Here is a 9,728-nt window from a genome sequence, read left to right as displayed (position 1 = left end):
GTTTATTTAGATTTTTGACAACCACTATTTCCCCTCAAAAAGTACACAATATAATTGCAATTTAAAAAAGAAGCACTAAGAAAATATTTTTTCTAAATGCTTCTTTTTTAAATTGGTACATATAATATTTGCGATCACAATAACAGTAACATATTTGAGTTAAATTGTTATCTTAATTTATTGTGAAAATAAATTTCCACATATTTAATTTTGCTTTTTCAGCATACCTCACAATATGCTTTAATCTGCAACACAAGTGGTGGTAGTATTTTCTGTCGGCATACTACATCTCAAAAATTAAATATATATGGTATTATTATCATATTATTTAATTTTTTTATTAAAGGTTTTTTAAATTGAATGCCTCAAACAAATAAATGTGCAGAATAAATAAAAACTATATTACCTAATGTATAATTTAAGTATCACTCCCCTATGTCAGAAACATATATAATATTAGCATATGAGAGTCAAAGGAAGCGCTAAGTTAAGATTTTTAATATACATAATAATTATATAAAAGGAGTGATTAGTAAATGGTACAGACATTTTAAACTTTTAAAATCTTAATCTTATTTATAATTGCCCTATACCCGATATGTATTATATGATAGAAGTATCAACTAAACATAGAGTTATGAAGAACTTCTATATCTTCTTTTCTTTGTTCAGCTCTTTTCTTTTCCTTCTTAAATGCTTCATATGCTACATCATCAGTGGGTAGTTCATGGCGACAAAATGGACATGAGTTGGTCTGAAAGGTATAAAAACATTATTTACTTTTTAAGGTAGAAATCTAAGTTAAAAATGTAAGCTAATTTAAAAATCGATATTGATTTGTCAGGATAGAAATACATATAGCAGTCATTGTTAAAAATTAAATGCTTATACATAAATATTTTATTTTTAGTATGGAACAAATATTTGAATTATTTTAAAAACTGAAATAAATTACTTTAACTTTACCAATTAAGAATTTTGGTTAGATTCAGATAAATTCATACATATATCTAACTTCAAGGATATATAAATACCTTTTCCAACCAAGTCAAAATACATGTAGGATGAAAAATATGGTTGCAAGGCATTTGCTTAGCTTTTTCAGTTTTTTCAAAATTCTTTAGGCATATAGGGCAATTCTTATCGTCCACTTCAATAGTAATATCAGCTAAATTTTTTACTACTTCTTTTGATGCTGGAGGTGGTAATCTGAAATGGGAATATATGCAGCTGCAATATTATTTCTGGTGAGATATAGGGGTTTAAAAAATTACTGGGACTCCTATTTAATATACTAAATTCAAGATTTTATCCTATGCCTTCTGTATATACATAATATCTGCATATTGTTTAATAAAGATTTAAATGAAAACATGGACATTATAATATAATCAACATAACAAATTAAGTAATAAACAAAATATCAACCCCCTTAATTGTATTGAACAATGTTTAACTGTAGCTACTTAACAGTTATTAGTGCTAATCTTTAATAAAAATAACTACCTGTGGGCCACTACAGCCATCTATTTCAAACATTTAATAGATTAATATTATCAAAAGTGATACAATTGAAGCCTATATATAAGAAGAGCATATATGTATGGGTAACGCAAGCCAACCACAAAAGTTACACATTATTTATGTGGTATCAAAAAACCGACATCCATCTCTTACCTAGGCCATTCTCCAGTAAAATTGTCGTCAAATATGTTATAATCCATCAAGAGTCTTGCCAAATGTAAAAAGTGATTTGGCTGCTCACCGTCTTGTAATTCTCTCCATCCCATCTCTTGGAAATAGTCAGTCATGATTACACAAATAAAACTAATTTCAAATGGCAGAAACTTTTACTACACTGAAATTTAAATAATAAAATGTATATAGTTGTGGAAATTGTATTTCACTCCGAAAGTTTGATGAGTTTGTTTACTTCGAAGTTTTCAATTAAAAAAAACTATTGTTGGTGACTTTTAGTTTTACACTATCTGTCAAATACAATGATGCCAACTTCTAGAGAATGTTCCCCCTAGTACCAAATTCAATAGTTTATATTTGGTTTAGTTCTAAGCTTCATATAAATTGTATAGAAACATGGGTTTATTAATAAAAAAATATAAATGCATGTCTTGGGTCTGTATAAAATACCTCTTCAATAAATGAACCTTCTATAAACCACCAATACACTTCAATTCGCCCAAAATTTTGGGGGTAAACCTCTAAGTTGCCATCACTCGTATGTTGTCAAGATTAGCAAAAGAAATTAATTTTACTCTATGTATATCTAAACTCTAAACCAAGCAGTAGTTTCTTTCCTAAACTGCACACTGACCCGACCTAGACTTAGAATTTGCTATTTAAAGTTGAACGTTATGTTTAATTTGTTAGAACGGAATACAATGTTGATGATATTATATCGTTTTATTTTTAAAACGACATTGTATTTTTTTGGTATATAGTTTTTAAGTGATGCTTCGCAAACTTACATGTCGCAACACAAAATTTATCTCTGTTAAAAATTGTCACGATTTTTATATAATTTAATGCTAATGCTTCAAAAACACATATTTTCTTACTAGCAGTCCCATAAACAAATTAATATCATAATCAATATAAGATGTACACTTAAATTGAAAAAATTCAGTCAGCTGAGCTGTCAACTACATATTTTAAAAATCAGGATTTTAACCGACTTCAAAAAAACTGATGACAGGCGTTATGAATTCGACGTGTATATACTCCATTATCTTTTATAGAAATGTTCCTGCGTAGTACATAATATAAGGAGGTATCTCTGTCCTACTTATTTTATGTCATTATTGCGATATCAAATAATCTTTCCATTATGTGATCCATTCAAACCAATGTAGTGTGATTAATCTTATCCAACCAATATCAAATTGTTGATTTAATGCGAGTGCGCAGCATCTCAAAACTAGTTTGACGTAGGTACAAGAATGAGGTTGCTTCGTCGCTTCCATGATACCGTAATGTTGAATCGTCCGGTGTTCCTTATTCATGTTACGCTATCGTAGTAAATAAGGTACGTAGCTACCCATGCATCACGCTATTCACTTTGCTCGTTAGTAGTTACCTACATAACTCAGAGCTAAGGGCAACGCGACGCACGCGCTTGCAATAGTTTAGTGTATTATTTTCATCGTGTGACGACGTAATCTTTAATTCGGTAAGAGTGAACTTTTGTAATAAAATCTAAGTATATATTAAAATCTGTAAACAATGGCGTACGTAGCTGACCTAATAATTTAAAATTATTCTTACCACTCTTCGCTGTTGTCTGTTTGTGTTTATAGTTAAGTAACAAAATTCCATCTTAGGTAAACGTGATGTCATACGGTAAAACAGTGATTCGCACTAATAAAATTTGGATAATGGTACATTTATATTTAGTTCTTATTAATTAATGTTTTATTCTAGTATTATTCATTAACGACGACCATTTAGTTAAATAAATAAAAAAATACCAAGTTTATTTGGACCATAGGTAAACAGTACACTTTACAATAGATGTATAGGTAGAATTTAACCTCACCACATTTTTAGAGATAGCATATCTCGATAACAATGAAGTCATAAAATAAACGTTCCAATTAAAGACTCACTTACATATAATAATTCAATATGTTTATCTAGAAAACATGCCTCGACGGTTTATATTTTTGGGCAATTTCCTGAATTCCATTGGACCATTATCTTTCGATTAGGCTTACCTACTACGAATAGATATGGTAATTCGTGGTAATTTTTTTTTTCGACATATATTTAAAATAAAATAAAAAAACATTTTTTCGGTTGATTAATGTTTACCTAAAGATGTAATCAATTAATTCGAATATTTATAATAGTGGTATTGGGTCAATTTATATTGCGCTGTTTTCAAACAATAAATCTTATTTCAGATTGCCTAAAACATTTCCACATACGTTTCAGGTGATATAAAGAACATGTAAACAACTATGTTCTTCTTTCTAGTCTTTTATATAATAATTAATTAATACATTATGATTTGATATGCCAACTGACGCAACAATAACTGGTTTACATAGTAGGCAAATGGATTAAATACATCAGACTCGTAGGTACTTTAGTTTACGACAGATAATATTTGTAAAAGGCATTTTGTCTTAAGAGTTGATTAACACTATTATATGTCCAGAATGACCTGGGAGTTTCTAAAAAAATAATTCCTTAAGATTAATATAATAGTAATTAAGGTAGGAACATAATATACTATAGCATAACATAGTAAGCAAAAATGTACGAGATTCACATTATTTCCACTATTTTTGTCTTAACTTATTGTATCTAAACATTGACAAATTATATACCTAATCTTCCTGTTAACTATTGTATTGCAGTCTTGCACTCTATTGGTGATAAACGCATGATTATCCGTGCAGTTTTTAAGTTTACCGTGAACAGCCTTGTAGACAAATGCGGCGGAAGCCGTTGTTTATATGTGACATTAGTTTTATTCCGTTTTGGGTACAGATAAAACTATCTATATAGAAAACCGGTTAGCTAATTAATATTTTTAAAACATTTTGATAATTAAAAGAGGTCTCGAAGTGAGCGAACCTCCTTCTCTTGTCGTTTATTAGTATTGTGATCTTAATTAATATGCAGATGACAAATTATGTCAAAAATAGCTTGATAAATTGTTGAATTAATAGACAAGCTGTGTTTAGAAACGTTACATTTTAAAACGATGTCACGCACTTCTATACACAAATGTCTACATCGCAGTAGAAATCTATAAACCTACTTTATTTTAGCGGGGCCTTAACAGTAAGCGACCTCATTGTACATATAAAAGTGTTAATTCTGTACCTTCCACTCCTACACCTTTAAACATCATACAAGCATTAAATTAGCAATCGCTTCAATACTAGGTATTTATTTTATCGTGAATAATAATACGTACCTTGAAAATTAATAGAACTTTGAATACAGGTGTTTTAGGAATTGAAATGTTATTAATGGCGTTTGTAGTTTTTGGTCAGAGTCCACTGTCCTATTAATGACGCCGTAAACCTATAAAATCTAGTACGCTGATTACATCGAATATCTACATACTTTGTTATAATATTATAAAGTATTATATTTTGTTTACAGAAAATGGGGAACATACTATTTTCGATCATTTGGCTGATTATCCTAATATTTATAGGATTCTGGATTGCTGGTATTGCAGCAGGAATATACATTTTAGTACTTCCTTTCACGGTCTGCATAGACGCATTGTCGGTAAGCAACTTTTTCCTTATTCAAGGACAATTCAAACTAATATTCCGGCTACTGTAATATTATTTATTCATTAATAAGGTACATTTTAACATATTATTATATTTATTTATATTATAATTAATAATTAGGTTGTTTAATTACGGTTAATTAACTAAAAAATATCTAGAATGTGCAACATTTACGGCTAACAGACAGCATGCAAAAAACAAATTGTAGAAATATAATGAGAATTCCCGATACGATTTTTACTTGAACTGATGATAGAAATTAGAAGACACTATTTTTGGTAGGTAAGAGCAGTGTTGAGCGTGCGACCAATAGACTTTTCTCTCTATAGTTGTAACTTCGAAGTAAACTTTCGAAGTAAGACCGTGTCAGGCACATAAGGCTGATTAACTTGCCGTTTAAGATAAATAATGATTAATATAAAAAATACAGACATTTGAGGGTTGTAGCGCCAAAGTTTTTTATATGGGTAGGTAAATTGTAATTGGTTCTATATTATTTGCATAACTAAATAAACCTACTAGAGTTATTTAAGAGTTGTCTTTATTTCAGGGTCTCACCGATTTCTTGCTTTCTGTGGTACAGTTTCCAAAATACTGTGCACAAGGAATAATGGAAGGGAAAGGCTTCAACTAAAGCTAGTCAATTTACTTATAATAAAACTTTAATTAAGAAGATATTACACGACCATGTGCCGTTCAGCTGATATAATGATACATACATAAGAGATTTTAACGTTTAATTATTAGTATGTTATATTTAATATAAAATATTCTTTACATATTAACAAAATTATTTTGTTTTAAATATCCTACAAAACCAGGTGCCTAATATACCTACTTACCTCATATTGACTTTAAGAGCTCGCTTGTTTATAACCAAATAAAGCTCATAGCCATTGCCCGTGACAGGTGTCATTTGTTTATATCATTTTTATTACTTAGAAGGCAACCAAAACACTTGGAATAGGGGAGCCCAAGCGGGGATTTCGAGATTTACTACGTGGCCGGAGGATACCTTGTACCCTGTTAAGTACCTCTACCAAATATGAGCCCCATTTATAAGGTCCGACAGATCAGATTAGTGAAACAAAATTAATTATAAGGAATTCTCGAGCGCGTCAGATTTTTCTCTAGTTACTAACTCCGTCCCCACACTGGTTTCTGTTGCTATCATCACAGCTGATCACACATATCGTTCGTGGCATGATATTATTTTTAATATTTGTCTAACGTTTTGGCGTATTTTGTTATTTAAATATAACTTATATGAGTTAAAGTTTAAAAATATTAACTATAAGTAATATTAACATAAAGACTGTATTTTGTGGTGAAACTACTTTGCAAAGATCAATAAAATTAACATTTGAAACATTAGAAAAAAATATATTTTAGAATATCTTGAAACTAAACCGGTTCTCCGAAAATCCCTAACAATATACGATAATCTTGAAGTTTTGATAGAATCTTCATTAAATGGGATATATATATCATGTAGAAAATGATAGTTAATTGATCGATTAATTAATCTATTAATTATACAAAATGATTTCTTAAAGTATTTTTTAAATTGTTTTATAATACACAAGTATTCTACATGAACAACATCCACTTTTTATTTGCATACTATTTCCAAAGCTTTTCAATAAATTAAGTTCAAAGATAAAAAAAATATCATCAGATTAGGCGAACCCCTCCAGATAATCGTCAAATTATAAGATAGCACGTCTAGAACATAAAAATGAGCCATATATATTTTAATCTTGATTTCATCGCGCTTGAGTATTACAACATTTTTAATATTTTTTGGCAAATTCTAAAAAATGGCCACGAATTTGCGATTCAGTCAGATTATTAGATCATAGCTTTTTTTACGTTCACTTAACATCCCCTTTGAAAATGTAATGCGCACGATTAAATTTATTTTTCTCAAATTCAAGCCTTTCATACGACCACCTCCAAGATTAACATACATTATTAAAAAAACGTAGGATATGGATGCTATCATTATCTGACGCGCTCGAGAATGTCCATGGCACAGTTTCATTTACATTTTTGAAAATCTGTAGCAGCCACACATGAAAACGTATTCATTATATAACTTTTTTTCTTATTATCTAAGCTTCGCAACTCAATCGGTCTCTATGACGCTCGAATAAATCCTCATTTAGCATCCTAGGCTCCCCTACTATGTGTCATCCGATTATAGAGCTGCGCTTTTCGCGCCTAATTCTGGCTTTTTGCGTTGACTAGTCTGAGTACGTAAAAACGTACTCACTCGTAAAACAAACGTATCAAGTGTGAGTAATACTTTTTTTTTGGTTTTAATTTATCCCGTGGCTTTCACGAAAAATCACGAATGACATTATCTCTGAGGATAAGATTCAGAATCGATATTTAGCGTGTAGAATGACTCGTACAAATTGTATAGCAGAATAAATACAATGTTTATGACACAGATAATGATTTATTATTTATTAGGTTTATTAACTATTTTTTTCAATTCTGTTATTTTTTGTTAATAAATATAAGAACTTTTGATGAAAAAACTATGTGTGAAACTAATATTAACATTTTAATAATTATTAATAATAATGTTAACTATGAGCATATTAAGGCCAAACTTATATGTATATTAAGTAGTAGTTCTTTATTGGTTATTGACTATATGAAACAGATTTATAGCTATTTCTGGTGTGTTTTACATGATTATTTTTCTTAAATACAGGTTACAGAAAAAACATATAACTGGCTGTTTCATAGTTTAAACATCGTTTTATTTCTTCATGCTTTTATTTTAATTATACACTTAAAATTTTAATTATAATTTTTATTGACTACTTTCATAGATTAAATTTGGTAAATGTCTAAATTCCAATTATGTGTAACAATGCATAAATAATATAGAGCTGTTTCAACAAATTGTAATTACATTTTATAAATTATGTATTGTAACAGAGAGCCATAGGTCTTACTTAATTCGGTCAACATAAATTCATTCAGTCCATCACCAATTATCATAACTATATAAATATCATTTTTTGGTTATTTTTAATAAAACTATATCAGAACTTCTATAATTAATATGTTGCTCCTCTTCAGGTACTTTTTCAATATAGAAATATTCTGTTAATTTTTCATAAAAGGATTTCCATAGTTTTTTCTGAATTTCTGAATCCCTTAATTCTTGGGTTAAATATATGGTTGGTTTTTTATTAATAGTGTCATTCAAACTTTTCAGAGTTTCAATTAAGGTATCAACAGCCTGTAAAAATAAATAACTATTAGTTCCAATTTATTTGAAAAATGTTTTATAATAAATATTTAAAAAGCAAATTACATCCTCATAATAAATACAGTCTGCTAGCAAAATCATATCGAAATCCTGTTTGTGGATATCTGAATTTTTATCGCCCCACACAAGTGACTCGGCAATTGAATATCCACCCATGCTAGCAATCTTTGATTTATTTTCAGCAATATTTAATCTTAGCAAAGGAAGAGCTTCAGGTAAGTCTGTTAGTGTGACTTGGGCCCTAAAACAAATATTAGTTAAAGAAATTTAATATATTGTTAGTAAAAATATATACTATTACTTTTTATGTCATATAGATGGTTTATTTACCCTAAAGTAGCTGCTGTCAGGCCCACAACACCAAGCCCAGAGCCTAATTCAAGAACCCTAACACCGCTAAGAAAATCAGGTTTATGAAAACACATTGTTTCAAGATATTTAGCTAGAACTAAGGACGCATCCCAAACTACACAGTTCACATCACCTTCCAATTTTTGATATATTCGAAGAGTTTTTAAACACACTTCGATATCTATTTCCCTGGGAAATAAATCGTTAAGTTGAAAACTTGATCTATGCGACATTTATAATGTGTTATTTGCACCATAAAAATTTAATTCCTAGTTATGAAACTACAGTTCACTGGAAATAACTGGCTTTGTTTACTCCTGCTTAAAAATCTTGTTTCCCATTAAAAATAAAGGTCAACAATCACCACCTGTGAACAAACACCGAATAGTTACTACTTGATGTACTCGTAAGTTCAAAAATCGAACAGTGAGTTCGAGTCATTAACAGTTCCATAAATATAATGGTATATTTTGTTAGTTTTGTTTTGTAGGTTGATTAATGCATAACTTTGTCTGATATAATAATGTAACAAAATACAAAACACGATTTTATTAGAAAAATTGATGAATGCGGTCGATATTTGAAGCTAGCGTACATAATTTTATCGCAAAGATAAATCGATCATCGACCATACTGCGTTTAACGGCAATGCACAACACTAATGAATAGTACTAGAATATCATGAATCAATACTTATATTCATGACGTAATATCGGTTCAACAATTAATTAATCTTGAGTATAATTTTTAAAACCTTCACTTTACTTAGTATTTAATGAATAACCCGTAGGCTTAATATAAATTTGTTA

General features: G+C 29.4%; 2 protein-coding genes across 3 annotated transcripts; both read right to left on the bottom strand.

Moving 5' to 3' along the window:
- Positions 1-100: 100 nt before the first annotated feature.
- On the bottom strand, positions 101-1,972 carry LOC123708096 (E3 ubiquitin-protein ligase RNF181). The gene is made up of 3 exons (XM_045658602.1): positions 1,678-1,972; positions 1,035-1,209; positions 101-754 (listed from the first exon to the last, which is right to left on the bottom strand). Exons 1-3 carry the CDS (start codon positions 1,809-1,811, stop codon positions 620-622), a joined length of 444 nt encoding a protein of 147 aa, XP_045514558.1. The 5' UTR covers positions 1,812-1,972; the 3' UTR covers positions 101-619.
- Positions 1,973-7,338: 5,366 nt separating this feature from the next.
- On the bottom strand, positions 7,339-9,567 carry LOC123708172 (protein N-lysine methyltransferase METTL21D-like). 2 transcript variants are annotated; one of them, XM_045658714.1, is made up of 4 exons: positions 9,515-9,567; positions 8,899-9,286; positions 8,614-8,809; positions 7,339-8,538 (listed from the first exon to the last, which is right to left on the bottom strand). In XM_045658714.1, exons 2-4 carry the CDS (start codon positions 9,150-9,152, stop codon positions 8,308-8,310), a joined length of 681 nt encoding a protein of 226 aa, XP_045514670.1. In that variant the 5' UTR covers positions 9,153-9,286; positions 9,515-9,567; the 3' UTR covers positions 7,339-8,307. The 2 variants fall into 2 exon arrangements, with proteins under 2 accessions (XP_045514670.1, XP_045514669.1); XM_045658713.1 differs by having other exon boundaries at positions 8,899-9,551.
- Positions 9,568-9,728: the final 161 nt, after the last annotated feature.

The sequence above is a fragment of the Pieris brassicae genome, chromosome 4 (genome assembly GCF_905147105.1).
Source record: "Pieris brassicae chromosome 4, ilPieBrab1.1, whole genome shotgun sequence".
Taxonomy (NCBI): domain Eukaryota; kingdom Metazoa; phylum Arthropoda; class Insecta; order Lepidoptera; family Pieridae; genus Pieris; species Pieris brassicae.
The sequence above is the reverse complement of the archived record's forward strand: the minus strand, read 5'-3'. Positions and strand labels throughout refer to the sequence as shown.

Excerpts from the sequence above, each read along its gene's own strand:
- LOC123708172 (XM_045658714.1), bottom strand. The coding sequence starts at position 9,152 with ATGTCGCATAGATCAAGTTTTCAACTTAACGATTTATTTCCCAGGGAA. Across the intron at positions 8,810-8,898 it reads CTGACAGCAGCTACTTTAGG|GGCCCAAGTCACACTAACAG; the intron begins GTAAATAAACCA and ends TATTTGTTTTAG. Across the intron at positions 8,539-8,613 it reads ACTGTATTTATTATGAGGAT|GCTGTTGATACCTTAATTGA; the intron begins GTAATTTGCTTT and ends TTATTTTTACAG.
- LOC123708096 (XM_045658602.1), bottom strand. The coding sequence starts at position 1,811 with ATGACTGACTATTTCCAAGAGATGGGATGGAGAGAATTACAAGACGGT. Across the intron at positions 1,210-1,677 it reads TTTACTGGAGAATGGCCTAG|ATTACCACCTCCAGCATCAA; the intron begins GTAAGAGATGGA and ends TTCCCATTTCAG. Across the intron at positions 755-1,034 it reads TTTTGACTTGGTTGGAAAAG|ACCAACTCATGTCCATTTTG; the intron begins GTATTTATATAT and ends TATACCTTTCAG.